At 33.4% G+C, this 27,524-nt stretch overlaps 1 protein-coding gene across 5 annotated transcripts in view; it reads right to left on the bottom strand.

Annotated features, from left to right (window-relative positions):
* Positions 1 to 890: 890 nt before the first annotated feature.
* The window catches only part of TP53INP (Tumor protein p53 inducible nuclear protein), a 141,772-nt gene continuing 115,138 nt past the window's right edge, over positions 891 to 27,524 (bottom strand). For all 5 annotated transcript variants that reach the window (XM_069818324.1, XM_069818321.1, XM_069818322.1 and 2 more), the window contains exon 4: positions 891 to 26,222. In XM_069818324.1, coding sequence (XP_069674425.1) covers positions 26,073 to 26,222 — 150 coding nt within the window. In that variant the 3' untranslated portion in view covers positions 891 to 26,072. The remainder of the gene's footprint in view (positions 26,223 to 27,524) is intronic.

The raw sequence follows: 27,524 nt of genomic DNA, 5'->3' as shown, positions 1-27,524 counted from the left end.
AAATATGTTGAATATAGAGCCAGACATAGCAACTATGTAGGGTAATGGCAGGCGACCAATGATAGGACTACATATAAGTTGTTTTTTTCTATGGAGAGCATTTTAAATGAATCTAAGCGAGTCTGGTGTGTAATACAATGACGTTTTCTGTCCTCACTTATTTCCAGCTGTCTTAATAACATGTTAGTCCACCTAGTAGACTTTTTTAAAGTCGTATTTCGAGTCCTGTATGTTACTGCAGATAAAAGTTTCTTTATGTTCAGATTAATTTCTTCTATATATTTTCTTCATGCATGGAAAACTCTCCTGTTGTATTTTCTTTAAGTGCAATGACATCGAGCAAATATTCTTATACAGAGAGATTCTTCGTAACTCCGCGGGTGAATATTATCAATTTTACTCTATCAATATCTGCGTTCCCACCTAAAGCGAGAGATTAGATCACTATTTATGCATTTTTTATTTTATTTCTAGTTCAGCTAGTGTTTCAATATCCCTCATCCTCCTTTGTATTGTCCATGTGGATAATTTCACACTGTTGAAAATATCAGATTAATCGGGGAAAATAATGTTGGCAACTTTATTCAGACATGTTTTAATGAACTGTCCTTCATTATAGAACTTCATTGATTTTGCGATTTCGAAAGCAATAACATAACTTGCATGAAGTTCCCTTTGACTCATAGCTAGTTTCATCATATTTTAGAACCGGAACTATTACTCTAGGATTATTATATTTAATAAAGGAAGTACCATGATCTGAAGCTAGAAACCTAAGTAAGTATTAGTGCATCATGGGCGCAAGAAGAGAGAGGAAAAATAATCCTGTGATAAGAGGAGGGGATGATAAATGCTGGTTATTGCACATCAGTAATTTCTTTTATGATTGCTTCTATTATGTAACTATAATCGTTATATTTATTAAGCTTCAGAATTTTTATAAACAGGCCAGAGACAGCCTTGTTCTCACCTAACATATTTTTCACATAAACACACAAATGAAAATAGTTCAAAGAAGACTGCCTCTTAATGCTGAAAAGTGATATGTGCTAAAGACAATTACTGCAGAATGCATTTTTTATACTTTTATTGAACTTATCAGGTGTGTATTTCAAAAATTGAAATAGCTGGTACTAATTTTCAGTTGAATATTAGAATTACATTCTTTCATAGGCATCATCTGCTACAGATGGATTTAATTCTTTTTAATAAACATGAGAACATCAAATGAGACTAAACTGTATCATACAATAATGTATGACGCTGGTCATCTGCTGTACATAGCAAAGACAGTTCTGATATAAACACTCAGCTGAAAACGGATTCAGCAAAATAGTATATGTATGACATCCTTTCAGATATCACTCAGACGTCGGACTGTTCTAATTCACACACACATACACGATCATCATTCCAAGCTGCGCTCAGTACAGTCACATGCATTTCACTTTTTGTAGCATAACTTCTAACAGACAGTGTGAACAAATTCATGGTTCAGGATGAATTTGTGTGTCACACATTTCTACAGAAAGTGGCAAGCATATGTTGTCAGTCAAGCAATAGTAAATAGTGCAATGTATATTGCACATACTTTATAACACATTTACACATAAATATTAAATGATTAATGTTAAAGAAAGTTACGTTAAAAAGTGCAATTTCATGGCCACCAACATTAATCTGACAACACTTTTCAGTTAATCCATATTTACTTAAATAAACGTCTTCTAAATGACTAATTATGCATTAATTTATCCCTGAGTTTTGTAATTTTTTAACCCTACACCTTTTGCCTTGAAAAGTTTCTGGTCTGAAGGATACCGTACTTTAGCAGAAAGCAGGTAGAAGGAAAGTTCTTTATTTAAATAATCTTTTAACTATGGATGGATGAATGGATGGATTAATCGTCAACTATATTAAATTATTCTACTTCTCTTGCGTCATATTTATAATGCAAAATATGTTATAAACTGCATGACCCTAACATGTGCCATTCTGTAGAAAAGTTGTATTCTACACATTACACGTTCATGATTAGTCATAAATCTTCCTACCGTAACAATAGTCTGCTGTGCTCCAGATTGTTACATATTCTGAATTACATATTGAGGAGAGTTCTCGAAAGCCGTTGTCGAGCAGTATAATGGTAAGTAATCTTGTGTTTGATTCATTAATTTTCTCACATTCTAACAGTGTAATTTTAGCTCTGTCACGACTTCCAGAGAACAACTACAGGATATATTTCAATAAAGTTTTGCCTATGTGAACAAATTAATTATAGATAATACGTTGCATATAATTTCCTTTGAAAAATACAACAAAAATAAGAACTTGCAAAATTACATTCCATTATTCGACAACAGCAAACTTGTTGAAGAGAAGTAACTAAGGAATTAAGATTCTCTCCTACATTTTAACGCAAATTTCTTCATGAAAACATATGTTGGCTGAAATACCAAGCAACATTATTTTCTCGAAAGGTAACATCATTCTTATACAGGCAAGTAAAGACTTACGATTGAATTGCACAATCAAAAGATAACAGGGAATTCATAGAATCCCTATAATTGCGTGGAACGTTTAAGTGGCTGGTGGTTGTGTCATTGTATGGGTTAGGATGATTGTAGGTTATGATGTGTATGAAATATTAAAGATCATTCATTACACATGTTGCGTTATTAACACTTATTTTATTTGTATCCTTTATGCTATGTTGCGGGTTGCATTAGCCTGCTGCTGTTAAGGAGCTATGATATGTTGTGGGTTGCATTGGCACACTCCCACTAAGGAGCAAGATGCACATAGAGTATTACAGAAATGGTAATAGATATTTTTCCCGAAGAGATGCCCACTTAAACGTTCACGTTAAAAAATATACAAATACTTGTCATTCAATATTAGTGTAATGACACACGTGTGGAATTTAATTATACAATAATAAAAGATACTTGTCATTCAATATTAGTGTAATGACACACGTGTGGAATTTAATTATACAATAATAAAAGATAAAATCACCAAGGTGCAAGACATATCTGAAGAGCTTGAAAAAAACATAAACCCCAAAGAATCAAGGTTCCAGCTCAGATTTAACGCAGAAAAGTGGTGTTATCATAAGAATCGATTCTACAAATTTAAGGAGTGCTCTAGTTTTGAGTCTGTGTCAATGTGTTTGAGGTATATTTTAAATTTATTCTTCTACTGTATTTGTAAGCCTATTATTTTTTTTAGAAGAAGAGGTAATACTTTCTTCAGCCATCAGTTCTGGTGGCAATAAACTCCTCAGTAGTTTCCTTAGATGAACGTCAGTAAGACGTGATATTAATGTATTAATAAATTATAGTTGTGATAATTACGAAACAATTAAATATTGCGTTACTTTAAAATGTGTTTCCTTAAAGTATTGTGGCTATATCTACTAATGCCTGATCCATGACACTGGATGCGCACACAAAGAAAGCAAGTCAACCTGGTAGTAGGCAGTCAGTGCCGATCATTGGATAGGATATAACACACGTGAATGATAACTGGAAAATCTGTCAGTTAATTCCTACTTTCTCCATCTTTCAATTAGTGTGATATAAATTTTCTCATTTTCTTCACACTTTAGAAGGTGAAACAGAAAACTACAGACATTTATTAAATCATGACGAATATAACACTGTACCATAATGAATTTAATTGCAGAGAAGAAACATGGTAGTTTCTAAAAAAATAATTAGGAAGAATTTACAGGAGGACTGTTCAATGTAGTTAAAATTGGAAAACAGTTTAAAACCATTCATCATATAATCTATTGTTGTAAAAGATAATAATGATAACAGGGTACACGGCTAAAATAAATGTAAGTTTAAGATTGTTAACACAATATTACAGGGAACTTGTTAAATCTTTGAATCTAGGAACACGTCATGATCACTGTGGGGCAATTGAAATATTATGAAATAATATTGCTTTATAGCTGTTTGTACATAAAGAGTGAGCAATATATGCTTCTCAATTCAGCTACTGTGTGAAAATGTTGATTTAAAATTATAGAAACAAGAAGTCGTAACATAGTGGTTGTACCGGAATTTCATGTTAAGTGCCTAACGACAATTGTACAATATGATGACTTGTTTTACTTTATGATAAAAAAATCCACAATATTTAGATTATCTTCAGATGGTATTATCCTACCCTAAATAAATTAAAGATTATACATTTAGGGAAAGAAAAAATACACATTTCCTATCTATTTTAAACGATACAAGATATGATACTAGACAAATTTTTACTTTCTATGAGTATTTTCCTCAAATTTTGTTACCTACCATTTATAACTGTAGACAATTGACAATTCTTTTACTTTAAAAAATACATTTTTTTTTATTTGCGTTAAATTGATTATGTCAGTAAGTATATTCAAACATTCTAAGGTAAAACATATCCATACCTATGTACATAAAACATTTCCATACCTATGTACAATGTTCCATTGCATCTGCATATATTTAAACAAGTCAACCATTTTTAAGAAGGGGACTAAAGGGTGGACCAATAAATATAACTTTCATACATGCAATCAAAGAGCTGTATGATTAGTGGGGAAATATTAAAAATTTTAGGCCTCCAAAAAATGTAAAATTCATAATGAAAATGTGTCCGTAAATAAACCTTTCTCATATATATTTTTGTGCAATGTCACGACTTTTAACTTGCTATTATTCACCCTGATTCTATAAATGGGTCTACATTACACTCATAATGGATGATGATGATGATGATGACGATGATGGAGAATTGTTGGGAGTCACAGGGGAACCAGAATGCCTGGAGAAAATCCTGTGTTGCCTGGACCATGGACTTATCCAACACAGGTTATAAATTCACAGCAGATCGACTGGGATTTGAACCATGGCTCCCTGGTCTATAAACCCAGTGTGAGAGCACTGAGTCACCATAGCGGTCTCTTCCTCTTATATTACTTGCTCTCTTCGTTCAGTCTTTTACTTATTTCTTCCCATCACTTCTCAATTACTCAAAAGCTTAGAACATTGGATTTCTCCATTTGTTTTCAAGCAATAAATGTTTTTTTTTTAATTCCAAGAACGAATTTTCAAATATCACAGCTGTTACAACCTCACTTTCCATCTCAATCACTCTCATACTGAGAAGTTGGAGTGTGTAATTGATGAGGAAGAAGTCTTCACTCAGTAAGTTTATTGGAATGCAAACCTACTTCTGTTACCTATATTAAATCTCATTTGATAATATGTAAAAATAATCTTCATGATGGGTGGTGCCATTTTTCTGTGGGTAGACGACTTGCTTTCTTTGTGTGTACATCAAATGTCCAAACGTTATCTCGTATATTATATTGCAATGCATATGCTATTATTTAAAACTTATGTACATCCTCGGTGGATTCAAACATGTTGGCATTCACACTACACTCAAGTTCACACAATAAATATTTCAAACATTCATTATAACAAAAAAAAAGTGGTTTGGAATCAGCTATTCATGTATGATTACTGCTTGACAAGCGGACCTGCATGTCCAACAGACATGAGAACATCTGTATGAACACTCCATTCACTTCTTTTCCTTCCCACGTCACCTTCACAACCATCGCAGTCTGATGAACACTATTAGTAAAGTCAGAACTAATATTCTGCAGCGTTTTCAGAATAAGAAGATAGCTAACACAGTGATTCATATTGGAATATGTAAAAAAAAAATAGTCGCAATCACTGCATTATTCTTGAATCAGTAACATTAGCACTGCTGTACTCTGATCACTTCGTAAGCATAGCAGATTTCAGTCTTGTATCAAGGATAATAAGGTTAATGAAAGTTTGGCAACATTCTGCAGACAAGTTGTTGAGCACGTGGGGAGCAACAAGCTGGACAGAACACTGAGTGCAGAGAAATAAAGTGGCACACAGATCCATTTGCCAGACAATATAAATTGTGACTTACATTAATCTAATTACAAAAATATTAACACAAACACTGTGTATTAGTGTATCCACAGGGATTCATGCCTCCTTCATAAAAGGTGTTGTACCACGGAGACATGTGTAAACAAACAAGACAACTAAATGCACAAATTCAGTAGCCTACCCCTCCAAGTGTGCATTGTAATGACGGATACAAGCGTGTGCCTACTCTACTGTTAAACAAATGTGTAAAGTTATTTCTGGGATTTTTTTTTTAATTGTTACTTAATAAACATAACAGTAACGTAACTGAGGAAACATTATTTTTTTGTGGTGACACATTTTTTTTTTTCCATAGTGATATAGTGATACTTAAGTACACATTAACATAACATACATAGCATCACCCCCATTAAAATATATTTATATATTACACTTAATTTCATCATGGTTAGTAGCATACTTCAGCAAAAGAAAGTCAAATGCCACAAGACCACTCACAATACATGAACCGAATTACATTTGTGTGGCACATTACAATATTAATGTGCATGTCACTTCAGATTCAATTTTAACAAATATGAAATCCCGGACAATTTCATTAAGCCATATTAATTTCCACGCTACATAAATCTCAAACAAATACAAATTTACTCATTGGTTCTTAAGGATAAACAAAGCTCTCACTCCATTAATGTAATACACAAATTCTTGCAATAGAACATTTAACCTTTCTTGGCCAAACATATTACATTTATGGTTATACCATACTTAAATTCCCTTTCACAAGATAACTTGCATTTTAAGTATTTCTGTAATTACACATTACACTCATTATAAAAGCAGGACTCCCAAGTTAGAATTGAATTTATTTAGTATAGTATTAAAACAATTCAATACAGGTTATGTATTGCTAATGAAATGCTGACACCTCTCTTTACATTCTCTATTAACTGTTACATTATGTTATTTTCACGAAATAACTTTATAAGCGAAAGCGAAATCTTCAACTTAGGAAAAATACAAATAAAAATATTAAGTATATCATGGTTCAAATGAAAAAAATATCTGCACTGATCCACCAGCTGACTGAGCTTCATCTGGACTTTCAGAAAAATGTGAAGACTGTAGAACGGCCAGGCAAGTGGAGCGAGTAAGAGCAGTGAGCAGTATACACTAGTGAGTGGCAGCTGAGAGAGCAGTGTTGGCTCTGTTAAGTGGCATTTTGAGGTTAACATGATGAGATAGATCCATTGTTTCAAATAATGAAAAAAACTTGAAGTGAGAATGCTCCAAAAATCTCGTAAACCAACCAAATATATGTTTAATAGATTTTCTTAATTACTTCGTGAATGACTGATTTAAAATAATTGATGACAGAATAAATATTTCTTCCACTATAAATTGAGAATTTCTTTAGTGTTTTATTGTAAATATTTAGATACAATCAATTTTACAGATTGTTGTAAATATTTATGACGTAGTAGATATTTAGGTGTATATTTGTCTCATATTCTTAGCATAAGTCAGACTTGTTCAAATAAAAAATCTGTAAGTTTTGTGCTCACTCATTTCATGAATTTATATCAGTATCAGTGACTATTTTGAAAAAAAAAAAAAAACTTGAGGTATGATAGGTGTCATTCGGCAAAATGATCATGTTAATTATTGGTTCAACAGTCCCCTACTCATTTTATTTTGACTGCTGCATTAACAACAATGAAAATATTCGTGTGCTTGGAAAAAATGTAATTTCTATTTCACTTTGTATTAAAACGTGTTAAAGTGAGGTAGGTATTATGAAGTCTTTGATGAAAAAAGCTTCAAATCTTCCCCTCAAAAAAAAAAAAAAAAAAAAAAAAAACAAGTAGGCTGTAGGAAGAATTTTTTATTGAAATAGAAAACGGAGGCAGAGAAATGTTCTTCTAGTGTTGGTGACGTGGTATATTGTTAAGTATAGAGAAATCAAGTGAGGTTTTAAACTGAAAAGACACAGTTCCTCACATTTTTTCTTCTTTGATTGGCGTATAATCTGATTTTTTTTTTTTTCCAGTCAAAGAACTATGTTTTCTGGAATCTGTTTCTAAAGTATTTTAGTACCATACTTACTTATGGCTTTTAAGGAACCCGGAGGTTCATTGCCATCGGTCCCTATTCTGAACAAGATTAATCCAGCCTCTATCATCATATCTCACCTCCTTTAAATCCAATTTAATATTATTATCCCATCTATGTCTCGGCTTCTCAAAAGGTCTTTTTCCCTCCGACCTCCCAACTAACACTCTATATGCATTTCTGGATTCGCCCATACGTGCTACATGCCCTCCCCGTCTCAAACATCTGGATTTAATGTTCCTAATTATGTCAGGCGAAGAATAAAATGCATGCAATTTTGCGTTGTGTAACTTTCTCCATTATCCTGTAACTTCATTCCTCTTAGCCTCAAATATCTTCCTACACACCTTATTCTCAAACACCCTTAACCTCTGCTCCTCTCTCAAAGTGAGAGTCCAAGTTTAACAACCATACAGAAGAACTGGTAATATAATTGTTTTATAAATTCTAACTTTCAGATTTTTTTAGAGCAGACTGGATGATAAAAGTTTCTCAACCGAATAATACGCATTTCCCATATTTATTCTGCGTTTAGTTTCCTCCTGAGTGTCATTTATAGTTGTTACTGTTCGTCCAAGATATTTGAATTTTTTCCACCTCTTCAAAGTTCAAATTGATAGCAACATCGGCGTACATTATAAACATAACCGCCTCAAATAAAAACATTACAATGGGTATAAACGAATTGTGTACGTATCATGGCATAATATAAATACGTTGAAAGTGTTTATACCGTGCATATAAAAGCTGTACTTACACTTGTCACTGCATTATTTTTCTGTATTGCTTAACAATTCGTCTGCTCTCAGTGTCTGCCGTCCGTTTTCGTCTGCTAGTTTCCAGTCTTGTGTTTAAAAAAATTCTAACACTGAATCGTTTTTAATAACTCATTCTAAAGTTTGGAAAAAGAAGCATGTACCGGTAATGAAATGTCAGCCACACGTTCATTTACAATAATCATTATAATTCAACAATGAATTGTCACTGGAGGCTTTTATGATTAACCCACTGAATATGCCATAAGGACAAAATGTCATAAATCGTTAACATAAAATCAACATAACGAGAATTATAGTGAAAAAACATTACTGGTATCAGTCGCTAACTCTCCAAACCTTTGGTATGCGACTGTTAGTATAAGTAGCATGATTATTTTTAATTATAAGTTATGTACGACCCAGCAAAGATTACAAAAGTAAGAAAATAATTTGAAGGTTAACATATATGAACCTAACCTAATTATTATGCAAAGTTGGTTTCAATGTAGGCTACTTATATAGGCCTACGTGATTTATTTAAACTTACCTATAGGCTTTAACATTCTCGGTCGTTTCGGCTTTAATTTCATTAAATCTGCTCGAAAATCATGAACAAAATCGTCGTCAGAGCATAATCTGCTTGTATGAGGATTGAATTTATCCTGTCTTTTGCACGCAATTACCTATTTTCTTCTAATTCCTAAATCTTTAGGAATGGTAAAAAGAGACAACTTTTTATTTTTATCGTTAGAATTTTTGCATATCGCAACTGCACACCTATGACCTGGCATAATGCATTCAAAACATAAACAAGAAAAAACACGAGATACTGCTTTAAAGCATTTGAGCTTTGGCGCGCTCAGCTATCTTGTGACGTCAGAATCGGTCTCCTTTCCCCGTCGATCCCTCGCCAACAAGCTCGATAATAATGCAACCTATGAGAAGTTTAGAAGCCTTGAGTACTGTCAACTTAGGAAGCATGTAAACAACAATGGTAAGTAGAGGGAAAAAAGATATCGTCCAAAATAGTATATTATGAAGCAAGTTTATAATGTAATAATTTTGCATAACATTATAGTTGAGTTTCATACGCTATTTGTACGACAGCATTATAAAACAATTCATAAAGAAATAACAACAGATTTGTAATGATGGGAAGTTTGAAATCATGGTATATGAAGAAAGAGGTTGCTATGACAACAATGATGATATAGCAATGGCAAATCGTTTCATAATGTTAACTTTATGATATAGTAGCCTCGTTTAATTATTAGGCAGCGGCATTCCTTTTAAGATTTGTAGGTCTTTATTGCATGCACCGATAATAAAATGAAAATGCGACGTTGTCACGTCTTGTTTGTTGCTGCTATATATTAATACAACATGGAACAAGACACACTGCTAAAATTTGCAACTCTGGTTTATATATACACTCCGCGTGAAGTATTGGAGTGGCCTTCAAAAGACTTGACGACAATGGTCAGCGCGACATAATTAAAATTATTGAAACTACAAAGCTTCCGTCCATACACTCCGCGTGGAGTATTGGAGCAGCCTTCAAAAGACTTGACGACAATGGACAGAGCGACATAATTAAAATTATTGAAACTACAAAGCTTTCGTCCTCTTTGACACCACTAGCCTACTAATTGAACGTGGCTACTTTACAAACTATGCCCTCTTAATAGCAGGTATGACGTTTCGGTTTCAGTTGTCATGTTAATATTATGGCACTAATGCGATAACGTAGCATATTATGCATAATTTTGACTAACGATAAAGACTGTTTATAATGTTGGCTTATATTTGGCCAGATTAAAGCAGCAACTGAAGAAATACTTATGGCTAAGCAGTAATATTTTACTGCATATGATTTATTTTTAATTCATATTTCGGCAGTAATAAGTCCGACATTTTAGTATATAAATTTCCTCAATCTAGTACCCAATTACACAACTCGGTTGATTACTACCATAATTAATGCTTATTTGGGCTTATTATGAAGTATAAGATAGTGTGACTCAGAAGAATAAAACCGCAAAATGAATACTAGGAAACTTCCTGAATATCAACTGTAATATTCAATTAAACGTTAAATATTTTTAGGCTTGACAAGAAGAATAATTATTTGAAATCCACGCTTGTTATACTTAAATTAATTTGTAAGTAATAATGAGTTGTGACTATTTTGGCCTAATTAATTTTATTTCTTCAATATATTTACGTGGTTCTTCAAGTTTTGCTCCTATTTTTCTTCATTACCTTCACAGTGACTCAGAAAAAGTGAACTATTGTATTATCATATTCTGTTTTCAGTGATGAACTCTTACATTTCAGTGGAAAAGGGAACTTTCTTCATTTAATAACACAATTTAAAAGTAGAACATTGCATCGTCAAAGTATTTACTTTGGATAAGCATGAATTACGATTGTCGTAGTAATAAAAATTTAATCTCATTCAATAATTCACTATAATGAATATGGGATTAGTATCTGTGTTACGTTTCGAATTTATGCACAGCTATGTCCATGAATCACGAGAAAGCTATGTCAAGTATACTGTCTGCAATAGGTACTGGTAAACTGTTTGCAAACTCTTTGTGTTCGTAAATTTACAACCACCCCGCTGCATGTGAAAGACTTTAATATATTTTTAAGCCTCTAACTGCTCTCCTTCTTGTCATAGTTCAGTGGTGATTGAAATAAAACAAAGGATCAACTTCTGTTCGTGCTGGTTCAATAAAGATGACAAAATTATGACTGTCCTATATGAGTAATTCTGAATTTAAAATAAATAAATAACTTTATGGAAATTTTGTGAAATTTAATATCTAAATGATTTCAAGGGGCAGTTGAACTATAATCACGATCAACTACCTCCACGTACGTATAGGTGAGATGTTTATCAAAACCAACTCCTCATCTATGTATCATTTCTTTCTATAAACTTGGCTTAGTTAACATTGATTTTACAATGTTATTCATGGAGATCTCTATAACCTCTAAAATGTATGCGTGAAGATGTTCTAAACTGAAACATCTGTCTAGGTACCAGTAATGGTTATTTTTCGACTAAAATTGTCATATTATTTTTATGTCCTACCTAGAGGATCTGAAGCGTTAAGTTCAGAATATTAACGAAATTCATTCAATGGTTTGAAGGGTAGGGAGACAATCAAAATAAAATGTTGAAATAATTCTTCATTTGCAAAGATGAAGGAAAAGGTGTCGATTTTTTATATCTTACCATACAAATATTTAAAGCACAACAGTATAAGTTATGCAATAGCTAAGTTACACAGATTTACCATCACCAAAAGCTACATATGGGTTCGGATTTCGATTAGAGCATGGAAGTTTGTCCAATATCAATGTGGTGTTCTATTTATGTTTTAGGTAGAAGTTCAGCATCTTGTTGACAGAGTGATTCACGAAGTTTTATCGTCACTAATGAAGCATTTTCCTGAAGTAGTTTGGAACACATTTTCCTAATAAAGATTTTTTCCCTGTCTCACATAATTCAGGAATATTCATTGATTCTCTAAACGTTTTGGTGTCAACACAGCTCTCAAATGTCAGCACATGAGCTTACTATGCAATGCCTTAACAGTCATTTGTCACATACTCAGTTGACAGTCATACACTGTGGAGTTAGCAGCTTGTTAGTTGTCTCAAGATGCCATATAAATTTACAATTGAGGAATGTGCTAATATGGTAATTATTTACGGTTTGTGTGAGGGAAATGCAACAGCTGCTGTGGCCGAATATCACGCAGTTATCTTAATCGTAGGATTCCGAATCCTAAAACTATTATGGAACATTTAACACACCAAGGCAAATTGGGTCACTCCCCAGTATTCGTATCCAGTATGGAAGGTGTCAACAATATATGTAGCAGAAGAAGAAAACATTCTCAGGGTCTGTACAAAGCATTCCTCGAACATCAACAAGACATGTAGCTCGGTAGCTCAAAGGTATGGAGGACACTCCATATAAATGAACTGTATCAGTATCATCTTCAAGAAGTTCAACATTTAGAGCCACAAGATCATGCCCATCGTGTTGAGTTCTACACCGGATTAAACAGAAATGGTAGAGTTTTACCGCTATATTATGTTCACTGATAAATCACAATTCACATGGGATGGCATACATAACTTACATGAATGGGCAGGTATTAACCCTAAAGCCATGGAGAAAACCAATTTTCAACATTGATTTAGTGTAAATGTATGGTGTGATGTTCTGTATGATCAGCTAATAGTAAGATTGCCCGATTTTGAGATGGAAAATAAGAACACCTTTCATCCACATTCAGTTTCTTTGAAAAAAAAAACATTGAGTGTAGTATAAGAAGAGAATTCACTCATTCATAGTTTTCTGCCCAAATGCAGGTCTTTCACTCCAAACCCAGCATTCTCCATTTTTTTTTTTTTTTTTTTTTTTTTTTTTTTTTTTTTTTTTTGCCTTCCTCTTAGTCTCCACATATGATCCATATATCTTAATGTCGTCTATATCATCTGATATTTTTTCTGCCCCGAACTTTTCTCCCTTTCGCCATTTCTTCCAGTGCATCCATTTTCAGTAGGCAGTTTCTTCTCAATCAGTGACCCAATCAATGTATTACAAATTAATTAATACAATTAATCTTATGATTTATGCATTATATATTGTAATTATTTATTACGTCATATAATTATATTGTGAACTTGCTCTTTCATTTTATATATATTCCTATATTTAACCTGTATTTCTCACTTACATATGTTGTATTTAACTATTTATTTATAGAACAAAATCTTTTTCTAAAATTCACTACAGTTTTCATCATTGTTGAATTATACAAAAAATTAATTTTTTATAACATTTGCAGTATTCTATTCTTTTCATCCTTCCATTTTGTAGCCATTACTGAAGATAAAAGTTTAGCAAAAACTTTATTACAAATACAATATTTTTCGGTTTTTGTGCACCAGTTCAATCTATAAAATACACCAATTTTTCTGGTACTGTCATACATACTACTATGCCACCATCAACCACACTGCAAATGTGACGTAGGTATTGCATGCGGGATTTGGAATTTGAAAATGGAACCTTTGGCATACAATTCAAGACTTGCACTATTCGCAGAATAAAAAGAGCTAAAACCGTATTGTTCCAGTAAAACCATACATCTGGCAACCCTAGCTAATAGGGCCATTCATTTTACCCGGAAACTTAAATGGTGACATGTACATACACTTTCTACAAAACGAATTGTCACAATTACTGTACTAGATGATGTTCCTCTTGAATGAGACTTCGTATGCACTTCTAACTTGATGGGGCGCCTGCTCATTTTACCCTCACTGTGAGATCATATAAACCAGTATTTCCCACACATTGAATTGGTCACGTAGCTCCTCATCCCTGGTCAGCCAGGTCCCCAGATTTGATACCCTTTGATTACTGGTTACAGGCGTGGATGAAGGATCTTGTGTACCAGATTAAGGTGAAGAAGAAGAAGAAGAAGAATGAAGAATTAATTGAGCATATTATGGACGTCACAGCAATCAGGAACAGCCATGGTAAGTTAACACTTTGAATCCAGCAGTTGTACATATACAACCTTATTATTATAGACCTACAAAATTATCTATCATTTATCAATTTTGTTGTTATTTTTAAATTTTATATAACATTAGGCTTAATTTAAATAATTCTGAATAATTTTAAATAATTTAAAACAATTTTAAATTTTTTTTATTTTGTAATGTTTTATTTTCTTCTTAAAAAGAAGCAAAATAATTTCAACTGCAGTAAACTGAAACCCTGCCGACTTCCATGCCGACACCGATTGCTTTACATGGGCCCTCTCAGCCTTTACCACAGGCTCAATTGACTACAGTGGCCGGGACGCGAACCTGCGATCTTAGGCATGATATGCTGGTCAGACATATCTTGTGCACCTTAAACCACTCAGCTAACAAACCCAACACGACATTACCCGAATATGCAGCTATACGAACTCCTGGTTAAAAGTTAGAAATTTGCGTGCAATAGTGACATAAGTTCTCTAGACGCTAAGGGTGCTATTCATAGACATTTTGCAGCATGCGCTACAAGCGTACTACGCTAGCCCCGGCTATCCACTGGTTACTTGTACAGAATTCAAATCATATCCTATCGCTAACACTGGTTTATGAATACGAAAAACGCTGGTCATCCACCGGAAGCCCGCGCTAAAAATGTCTATCAATACGGCCCTTTGTGTTAAGGAATGCAATGCACACAATTCATAAGCGTGTGACCAAGTGTGTGGAGGTAGGAGGAGACACGTTTAAAAACCTCTTGTAAAACTAAGAGTTGATGAGCAGAATGAAGTTTACAACAAGTAAGCAGTTACAAGAGTAGGAACTGTATCCATTTTTTGTGTTTTCTGTAGTGATATTAAATGTTGCCTCTACTTTAAAATTTTAAATAACCTGTAGCAATTTAACTATAAGTCGGAGCCTATTTTTTTATTTACATTTTTTGCTCCATTTGACCTCAGGAAGGTCCTCCCTAAGTGGCGGTAAAACTTCATGAATCAACCTGTATAATATATATACATACTCTTCACTTCCTTTTTATCAGAGTTGGGCATTTTGTAATCGATTACCGAAGTGTGAAAAAAGTAAAAATAAAAAAATTTAACTGATGTTTAACATAATATATTTTTTCTAATTGTTTACAATCACTTTATAAAAATTAACATTTAACAATGTTTCAAAAAACATTTATTCCAAAATCAACTTATATTAGTAGAAATTTAGTGTCCGAGATTGAAGAATGTTTACGAAATTTAGCAATCCAATATAATAACAATTCTGTTCCACAAACTGGACGTCAAATTAGAAAACATATACAAGAGGAAGCCTATTATGCTTGGGCTAGTCTTCAGCATAAAGGAAAAGGAGTATCAGTTTTCCAAGATGAAATGAAAGTAAATTCTTGGATGAGTAACAGAAAAGGATTATCGTCATCAGAATGGACCACTGCCATTAAACTGTCATGCAATACTGCAGCAGTAAGATCAGTACCAGGGCGAACAACGACTTCACGACAGTGTAGAACTCCAGGATGTGAGGTGACTGAGACTCTTGGTCATGTGCTAGGATTGTGTCCTAAAGGAGATTTATTGAGCAATGTACGTCATCATAGTGTCCGCTCTCATATTGCCTCACATTTAAAAATAAAAATCTTTAAATACATGAAGAAGTACATTGTATATCCGGACTTGGCAGTAACAGACAAGCGGATATAGTTGCTCTTAATAGACAAAAGAAGAAGGCAGTAATATTGGACCCAACTGTATGGTTCGAAAAGGATGTATCTCAAGCATTAGTGGTTGATCAAGAAAAACAAGTCATTTACCGCCCATGTGTTCCTCACTTGAGTGAGAGATATAATGCAATTGATTACACATGGGAGGTGAGGAGTTTGCTTTTTGGTGCCCACAGATCGGCATATAAATATACTACTGACATTTTAAAACAATATGATATAACATCCCAAGATATTAAAAATATTTATTTAAATATCTTAAAGAAATCCATAGGCATTTTACATAATCATTTATATAATGTTTAATCTTTTAAACTTTCTAAATTGCATATTGTACTATAATTGCTACTTACTGTATTGATTTTTCTCTCTATTCCATATATGCATTTTTTAAATTGTTTTCCAGACCTATATTATCACCTGTTACGACAGGCGGATTTTATTATTATATTATTTTTGTTTCATAATTCAAATTTGCTCTAATCCCCCATCCCATAATTATGTCACGAAAAATGGCATTCGACCCATCCTGCCAAACAAATAACGTTGTTGCACCATGAGTGACCCAAAACTAACGGCTTACTTTATAGACACTGAGATATTGCTGTTCAACTTTTTAAGCATCCTCTAGGTGCATGTATGAAATTTCAATGAAGTGATCAAAGAAAAGTGGAAACAGTAGGCAAACTTGATTAGACCTATATTTTCGCATGTTACATCAATCCCATATTTCGGCACTGCAACAGTTCTGTATCAAACAGTGACACAGGGGTCTCAACATTGTAATCAGACTTTTCCAAGGATATCTCAATATAGGTCTGTGCCTTGGAACAGAAAGTTAATTGCATATGACACAGTGAAGACTGATGATTAAATATCGATCATGCAATTTAACCTGTGGTTTCACACGTTGCAGTCTCACAAAATAAACAATCCTTCTGGTATAGTGTTTGTATTGCCTAAAACGTACAGTCAAGAGCCTGGCAGTATTTGGTTGTCCTGAGTGCCAGTAACTTGAGTTTAATATTCTTGCTGGGGAAACATTAATCCAAAGGGGTACTATCTTTGCAATGACAATGAATGACAAAAAGACCATTCTTGTTTAAACGTTCACCAAGGATTAAATTCAAAAAGCTTTCCATATGCAATCATTTTTTTTCACTTTTAATTGTCTCCACATGAATGTTTTCTTTTTACTTGGATATTTATGATGCTGTATCAACAACTGAGTTACTTAGTGTCGATGGAATTTGTGACAGAGAAATGGTATTTGGCAAGATGAGACCGACGATTCGCCATAGATTACTTGATATTCACCTTATGGTTGCGGAAAAACTAGAAAAAAAAAACCCAACCCGGTAATCAGCTCAAGCAGGAATCGAACCCACGTCCGAGTGCAACTCCACAACTCCGGTTCAGTAGGGAAACACGCTACCACCTGAGCTATGCCAGTGGCTCACATGATTATTCCGAACATTCATAAACATCTATCATGCAACTACGTGTGGAGCTATAGACAGATTATAGAAGACCAGTTGTTGACTTTTCTCCACTGTGTGATTGTCAATGATGATGACAATTTTTAATAAAATTAACTTTGTTCAGTACTCAAAACACATTTCCTTACCAATAATATACACAAATATATACACACACTGTATAGAATTTTTTCTCTCATATACATCTTCGCTTTTCCCACACATTTTTGTGTCTTCTGACGAATAATCTAATCTTTTTCGATATCTTTAAGAGTCAGAAAGTAGTAACATACCTGGAAGAAATACTACATTCAGTCTTGAGATTATTAATGAAATGAAAGACTTTAAAATTGTCCAGACCAAGCACTCTTGAAGCTTCCACAGCTTATTTCTGAATGTGTCTATAGAGAATTATTGAACCATAACAATGTCCTTATATTCATCAATATTAATTATGATTTAAACAAGTGTTACTTCAGATCGGAGTATTCAACTTGAGATACTTCCCAGGAGTGAATAATTACATTTCTGAGATAAGGCCATTTGTAGCATTGAATTAATTATGATAGTAGTGGTGACAGATATTACTTGCGCAAAAAGTAAACCTCTCATTCAGAAAAAAAGGTTCTTCTATGTGCTGTAAGTTTATGACAATGACCACCCAACTTTACTCATACATTTCTTCCAAAGAAAATTTTGTTAAAAGCTTCTAACCTCACCCAGGTGCGAACCTTGGATCTCCACTAAGGGTGTTTCTAGGGTTGCCAACTAGCTGGTATTTCACTGGCACAACCGGAAATTTTGACGGATCTCAACATAAGATCGGTGGCTGGTATCAACCCCTTACCAGCTCTACTTGTGTCCGGTAATTTTATTAAACAAGTTTGAGAACTTATGATAACAGCTTTTATCATATATGCTAAAAGAGATTTTTGTCTATATCGTGGGACATTTTAATTCAGAGCAGCTAAAGATAATATGGGAATTTTCAAGTATTCTTCAGCCCAAATACTTTATGGTGTACACCAAAAGTGGAAGAAATTTTAAGTATTAGACAAAATACTAAGGCTGCAACTAGATGAAGAAATGTGCTTGTTAAATGACATGGCTCCTTCCTTTGTGAAAGTTGAACATTTGACAAGTTATATAAAATGGTGTAATTATTTTCAGGATAAGGATGCCTCAGAGAAATCTTCACAAATAAAAATGGTAGTTCAACACGTGTCTGCTATTCCTGCAAGCAATTCTTTTGTGGAACGTGCATTCAGTATCAAGAATATCTTGTGAAATAATGTGAGAAATCATTTAAGTGTGGAAATAATAAAAGCTAAACTTTGGACCTGGCAAAATCTTAAATTTAGCTGTGTATAATTTTATCACTTTATAACAGAAGAAAAAGAAGTTCTTAAGGCTGTTGTATCAAACTCCAAATACAAAATTAAAAAGTGCATTTTGGAACACTGAAGCAAGATTGTTTTTCAATTTATTTTATTTATTATTATTATTTTTTTTTTTTGCTCATATCATATAGCAGAGTGTATGTTATTCATCCAAACTTGCGTATGTAAAATGGCCGGTAATTTTATTTACCAAAGTCAAAAAACTGCTTATATATTTGTTTCAAATGACGGCCTGTGAAAATCTTCAGATTACTAAAAAATACCACTCGCCCTCGCATTTTCAAGCATTTTCGACCCAATTCTTCTGGATGCCAATATCATCACCTACTTTCAATTGTGCTTTCATTTTTAGAGCATTTCACTTGCAATACCGTAATATTATTAATATTGATTAACTATTAAGTTAAGGTATTTAGATTAAATAAATAAAGACCACTGTGTTAACATTAGCATTGCAAAACTATCTTGTCAGATATTCTCATGCAGGCAATTTCACGAGTATAGGCAGACCTAAATGTAATGAAGGTAAGCTATATGTGGAGCCAACTGACAGCTATTCCATATGAGGATGCTATCTGTATAACACATAACAAATCTATAGCATAGTGAAATATTATACACCTGACAGGAGTTCCACAGACATACCACAATTTTATAGCATAAAGACAACGATCAGAAAGAGGTCAATAGGAACTTTCATTGAATTTCCTACTGGTCAAAATTTTTTTTTATATTTGTATCAGAATTTTCTGTAAATATCTATTATAGAAGTAACTGTGTCAGCATCAACACGTTATTGCTTTAAATGTCAATAATAAAGTTATTTCTTCTAACCTGCTACATTTGTATTCGAGTGGGATATAAGCTTAAATTTATGTGGACAAAAAAGGTTAAATAAATAGTTTAACTAATATATTAAATGATTCATTAATTAATTAGTATAATGTCTTTCTTATCGTCGACATCTTAAGGGGACATTCTGATTCAAAAATGACATTTTGGAACATTTTTGTAATAAATTACTTCATCTTGGTTATTCTGCGAAGATTTTTCCAACTGGAATTGTAATATATTTTTTAATTGATATCGATAATTTCTCTTTTAAATTTTAATACAATATAAGGCTAACATTGATGCGAACATCTGATTTAAATTTATTCACAATAGCACGGGGACTGTGGGAGTTTCCAAATTTATCATAATATTCCCTTAAGATATTTAGATCTACTTCATAAATTTTAATAGAATTAAAATATACATCATTAGCATCACTCACAAACTATGGCAGTATGCGCTCTCCACAAGACACACACTCACACTACGTGCATGCCCAAGGAGCAAGGAAAGGCAGTACTTGGCGTCATTACTAGGAAATTATTTATTATTATATCATTTATCATTATGTATTTATTAAGGCCAGACTCTGTGCATAAAAAACTTTTACTGCCATTGATTCATAAGTTTCAAATACAGTTTCAAGATCAACCATGTCAGTATTTAATTCTCTCTCTTTACCTTTTTCTCTCTTCCACTCTCAGACCATCCAGTAGAAATGTCTACTATTAATGTGTGTATTGCATCATATACAGTACATAATTTTATACAACATAAAAGTTTTTTTTTTAATTAAAATAAGACATTATAAATATATCAGGGTACAAGATTTATACTTTAAATATTTAAATAATATATATTTACATACTGCACTAATATAAAAATGTCAACAATTAGTACTATTCCATCTTCTACACCTAAGTTAGAGAAACAGCGTTGAACATGGTGTATATGAAGGAGAACAGCACTGCATGAGCAAGTTGGTCCTTACTTACACACTGTTGCCATGTTTTTGAAGATTGTATCTTCATAGTTCACCTTTAGTGATCTCTAGATATCCTAGGCACTTATTTTACTGTATCTCCTTCATATAAACTCCAAACACAGATAACGAAAAGTTCAAACTGCTGCAACATAGTGATTATTTGAAAGACTTTAAAATAAGACAATACTTTATAATGGGCCTATTTACTGCATGAACCTGTCCATATATGAAGTTCTCATTCGTCTGTCTGTGTAGAACTATTTACAGGGCGAACAATTTCAGTGTATTCCTCCGAAAATTATTTCAGTGCAAAGTTAATTGTTTTCAGTTGCCAAAACTTCGTGCCAATGTAGGCCTAACATTCAAATGTTGAGGAAAAAACCATTTACAGGTAATGCCAGGCAATTATTTACAGGGAGGAAGCGGAAATATGAACTATATTAGAGGGTGAAAATAGGAAATAACCGAAACTTCTATGTCATGCTGGCTATCATACTTGCAAATAAAATCATCCATCACAATCTCATTCCCAATAATGTCACGGTATAGTTTAAAGTAATAATAATTTACTATTATCACATAATTATAAACAAGTATTTGTAAAAAATAAATATAATTTAGTCACACTTCTAAGTAAATGTATAATTTACTGCTACTTTTTAACATGCCGAAATTCAAACTATCAATTTACGGAAAAAAGAAAGTTGATGACTCAGCCATTGCTATGTTTTTCTTTTTGTACTGATATCTTGCCAGCAATCTTAAGATAATGCATAGTGCTTTCTCCTACTTCTGAAATGAATATGCTATTATTAGTTACATAATAGGCTATTAAAGAAAAGACCGCTAAATCTATCATCCTATATACTTTTGGGATTTATGTTTTGTCTACATGATTGTTGTACAAATACTATCCCGCACTTTCACAATGCAGAATGGAATGTTGTTTCCTACCCTTATTAGGTAGCATAGAGACAGTTTCTGCCTAAAAAATTAAAAGATAAAGCAGCCTAATATGCAAATTCAACCACACCCTGAAATCCTTACAGAGTTCAAACAGACTATCATGTCGTCACTAAACTGAAATCAGTTGCAAGAAAACTACATGAAGAAGCATGGCAACTGCACAACGCATTGTATATGCACTCAGAAAATCAATTTAGATTCTTCTGTTATTGCTCTGAATGAAAAATGCATTGGAATTTTTTGTCAGAACAAATCTAACGTTTTTTAGTTTCTAAAATGATGAACTACTGTAAGCTAGTGACTGTTCCAGTGGGTTGGGGTTGGCCCAGTCGTACCAAAAATGTGAAATAAACTTTTTCTTTCGTCATTAAATAAAGATTTCCTATTATGAGTAAACTAAAACGAGAACCATGCAAAAATGTATTCTTAAATCTTGTTTTTGATGATATGATGATAATCACATTCTGTTACAGAACTAAGTAGTTCAAACAAGACTATTTTAAGTTTTAAACAAGTCTACCCAAAATATTTTTTCCATAACCGCAAATGAACTAAACTATAGTTCTATCTGAACAACAAAGTAAGAAAAGGTTTGCCATGAACTGAATTTTCCTAGTAAACATTCGTTTACCGCCCAGTATCTTTGCTCACTCGAAGTTATATTCACCAGATCAATAGCAATATTATATCTATTCCAAGTTTATGACGTAGATTTATGTATTAACAATAGAACTTTAAATAGACTAAAATATTCAGTGTTTTTATTGATAACATGGCCTGATCAAACAGTTGATAACATGGTCTGAACAAACAGTTAATTAAGTTATAAACTGAAATGTCAATATCTGCAACAATAGGATTGCAAGGTCTCTAAGGTATGGTATTTTCTCCCTTACATATGGCTGCTCTGATGTGAATATAAAGACTGCATAGCATTCTTACTTTTCACTGTACTTCGACGATTTATGAGCAAAATATACTTTTTATCCCTTCACCTAATTTAAAATTAACTTCATTTCAATTATATAAAATGGCTTGTGAAGAGATTTTTCTTTTATAATCATTTGTTAAGATTTAATTTCCCCAACGTTTCTTAATTACCAGAATTTATAAATTCCATCTTAGTCCACACTTATTTGGAACAGATCAATTTAAATTTATAAACAGAATACGTACAGAAAGAGTAAACTGGTTTTCCTATTTATAATGTTACATTGTAAAATTAATTTGAATGGTTTTTAATTGAAATTATATGAATCTGAGTTACATATTGAGGGAATGATGCTGATAGAGGTGAACCTATGCCATTAGACCCATCAATTTATTTTGTCCAAAAGAAAAATAACTGAGAAAGAAATATACTGTACTACAAATACGTATATATAATTTCTATCTTTCTCTTTTTAGATGTTTTGTAATTTTATTTATTTTATACATTATTAGCTGTTATAATTAAAAGAGCCCAAAATACAGTTTTTCTTTTAATGAGTCTTCGTAGTAATGCGACACATTTGTCCCAGCCAATGCTTTCCAAGGGAATTAATAAACTATAATGTAATAAAGTGGGAAAGGAACAGGCCAACCTCCTTCACTATCTCCTGGCTTAGTTGCCTCATGAGTGATGCCTTATTGGTGTCACTTATGAGTCCAAACCTGTCTTCGGACAGTTGACTAAACAATAACAATGTAACAAAGCAATAAATTATTGTTTGATTGCCCATTATGTATTATCAATATTGACTGGGTTAAACAACAATTTTTTTTACATAAATACGTCTAAACCCATGCCATTAAATGTATTAGAGATGGACCTAGATACGGTATGCAGTGTACAAAATACGTGAGAAACCATGGCCTTTTTAAATACGTAATTATATTCTATGTTGACAAATAGTTTGGGAATTACAGGCATATATTTGTATAAATAAAGGCACTTGCAGCTTGTTAACAATAATTGCTTGAGTGCTGCATTTTAAAGACAGTAAATTAGTTCCTTAAATTAACTTGAACAAAAAAACGTATTTATATCAATATATGCCGGAACCATTGGTTCCACTGTTACTTTCATAGAGTTTTTTTTTTCCAACCATGCTTAGTAGTGTAGGCCTATAATGATTTTTTTTTTTAAGATGACGGTCTTTTCTGCATTAGGCCTACCTACCAGTAAGTTAAGCAGTACTTAACATTTATATAGGGTTGCCATACGTCCGGGTTTTCCCGGACATGTCCTCTTTCTTAGGGTTAAATTTTTTTGTCCGGGTGGGTTTTTAGATTTTGCCTAATTGTCCGGGTTTTTAGGTTAAGTTTAAAATACACTAGTGAAGGAAAATGCCTCATCAAACGTTTATAACAGTTACTTTTTTATAACTGGCGGCCGGGTAGCTCAGTTGGTAGAGCAGCTGGCTACGGACTGAAAGGTCTGGGGTTCGATCCCAGGTGGTGACAGGATTTTTTCTCGTTGCCAAACTTTCAGAACGGCCCCGAGGTTCACTCAGCCTCCTATAAAATTGAGTACCGGGTCTTTCCCGGGGGTAAAAGGCAGTCAGAGCGTGGTGCCGACCACACCACCTCATTCTAGTGCCGAGGTCATGGAAAGCATGGTGTTCTACCTCCACGCCCCCCCAAGTGCCTTCACAGCATGTTACGGGGATACCTTTACCTTTACCTTCCTTTGTTATAACTGGGAACCTTCTAATCATTACAGTTAAGTAACACTTTAGTCCACCCCACTTTAAATGCTCTCATGAATTTCCTTCTGTACTCTTTGACCATGATATTATCGATGTTTTATTTTTGTAATGTTTTTCTGAAGCTTGAGTCTTCTGTTTAAAATTGTTGCCACTAGGTGGCAATGCTATATGTCGTCTTCTGGTTACTATTCTTATTGACTGCCGACTTTCATAAAGGTTTTCTGTTGTGCTGTGCATGCTTGTAGTTTGTGCCAAAAAGAAAGTGTAAATTTTCCGCCGAGTTACAGAAGAATAGTATCCTTGTTTCCGAAGAGGTAGAGATGATTTCGAAGGTGAATACATGGTATGTACAGCCGGTACATTTGTGTAAGTGTCGAATAAAGGTGGGCTTGATCTGCAAGCACATCTGGATTGTGAAAAACACAAAACAGCAGTTCGTTGTTCTACAAAATTAACAGACTTCTTTGTAAAACTTGGCAACAAATTGGAAGATGAAGTAACCGCAGCAGAAGGAACTTTCATTTTCCACATGTTAAACACAACAAAATTTACAATGTGATGGCCTACTGAAGACGATGTTTCCAGATTCGGATATTGCGAAGAAGTTTCTTTGTGGAAAAATAGACTTATGGTTATAAAGATTAATATTAAAGATTTTATTAATTTGTCCTACGGAATAATATCTGTAATATTGACAATTAATATTTGAGCGAAGTTTTCTCCTCAAATATTAATTATAAAGATTAAATTATAACCAATTCACTTGTATTATTATTTTTTTATTTAAGGTTAAGAAAATTACTACTAGCAATATTTCTCAGCTTCAATAGCCTACATACTACACATACTGTATATCAGTATTGTACATGGTCTGTGATAGTGATGTGTTCGGAAGTAGGTGTCGGTAAAGTGTCCCCTTTTTTGCTTATCAAAATATGGCAACCCTACATTTATAAAAGTCATCAACAATATTTTCTCTGAAATTGTAATTACTAAGAAATTCGTCGTAATAAAGGAAAAACGCAAATAAGAACATGATTATGTAATACGGAAAGGAACAGTGGAAGTTATCTTCATCCACTGTTGTGTGTAATCAAATTAACAGTATAAAATCCTGTTGAGAGCTGGCTAAAGTGAGGATTCGCAAGAGATCTTATATTTTCGAACCGATTATGATAAATCAAGCCAGTGCATGTGCTGTTTTATTGTTTTTGTGAACTGGCAAAGATATCTGTTAACATTTGTAATCTTTCTTGATAGGGAAGATTGCGGGGGGGGGGGGGGGCATAGACAACTAAAGGTCATAAAATTGAACTTCTCACCCATTTAAGAGGAAATATAAGTGGTAAGTACATGGTTTACATGTATGGATGATTATAAGCACTTTCAAAATTTATCTTCTTAAAAATAGTTTCATTAAATGTTTTGAAATATGAATTCAAATTCTAGTCTCAGCTCAGACAGACAGACAGACAGAATGAGAATGTGGAGGATGATTTCGAAAGAGCCATTGCATGCGGAGGCGCCAGTGAACACATATCTCGTGGTATTATATAAACAGGTTGCAGTGCAATTTTCCGTGAACACCCTGTGGCCTGAGATCATGTTTAAAGCTAGCACTTGCGGTTATTGTTAGCCCCTGAGTGACGCTGCATGTGGTCCGACCGTCGTTGACACTTGTTTCTTGAGTTTATTTCACGAGCCTTGTTACTACGTTCCAAGTGATTCCTTTTCAGAAGTTGGCAAGCCCTGCGCTGCCGCAACTGAAAACAAGACAGCAGTTATTTAGCGAAGTTTTAAAACACCCAAAGTGAATTAATTTAAACTGTGGTCTATGTCATACAACGCCAAATGATAGCCCATAAAAGATGCTATAGTTTGTTTCTATCCTTTGAACCTGTCGCCCACATTCCTATGCAACCACTCCCACCCAACCACCCACCAAAAAGGTTTTTGAAAATTTCTACATTCCCACCTCCACTTATCGATGGCTAAGAAGTGATACCTCGTATCTATAAATTTGCAGATGAATAAAAAAATGTTTTAAAAAATTAATTTCTCTCAAAATAGACAAACTTTTTAAACATGTTTTGGCTATGCAACATTTTCTATCCGAGGACAAAATATTAGTTAACTCCCAATTTTGTGAACATGATGACAATAATGATGATGATGATGATGATGATGATGATAGTAATAATAATAATAATAATAATAATAATAATAATAATAATAATGTAGTTAAAGTAAATAACAATTTTTGTAGATACGAGATGTCGCTAATGCAGTGACAAACACAATGCCATTGCACAACACTTCAGTATTGAAAACAACAGAGGCCACAACTGACGGAATAGCCACCCAGAGGCAGCTTTGGAGGTAATGCCTCGTGCCATGGCACTGCCTAAATAAAATTTAATTATTTCTTAATTTCAACTTACATTCACAGAGCTATAAGATCACAAAGTTGATAAAAATGCTAATTTTTCACCAAGTGATTCAAGCAGAATGTACCGATTTGAACTACTGCACCAGGTCAGAGATAGCAATGCCATTCGCCCCCTCATGTACTGTTGTTTAGCTGTACATATAATCTTTGTCATTCATACAAGCTGTGAATCTGCTTTGGGAGGGCATGCACAGAAGTGTTTCACAATCCACTCCATAGAGCTTCACGGAGGTGCAAAGCGCAGGGAGAAAGGACTTTTCCATGTCATTCAGTTGACAACTCAATTCGAGTCATCAATCATTGCATTTATTTTCATACATTTTACTACTCAACATTCAGTTCATTACTGAAAAAAAACTTGTTCATAACACTGCTTATTAGACATATAATGAGCAAAAAACTTTTTCAAAATTTTGAGAAAATATTGAATTTCAGAAATTTATTTTTCATATACGAACTTGAAGTCTAGTTTTTATTTCCAGTGCAATGAAATCTACATGTATACATATATTACGGGGGGGGGGAACTGTCCTAATACAGCTAACTAGACATGGAGACAAGATGTCCAGAAGCTGGAAAAAATTGTTTAAAAATTATAAAAATGGCATTTTCAGCT

The sequence above is a fragment of the Periplaneta americana genome, chromosome 2, assembly GCF_040183065.1.
Source record: "Periplaneta americana isolate PAMFEO1 chromosome 2, P.americana_PAMFEO1_priV1, whole genome shotgun sequence".
Classification (NCBI taxonomy): domain Eukaryota; kingdom Metazoa; phylum Arthropoda; class Insecta; order Blattodea; family Blattidae; genus Periplaneta; species Periplaneta americana.
Note: the sequence above shows the minus strand (reverse complement) of the source record. Positions and strands in the feature narration are given on the sequence as shown.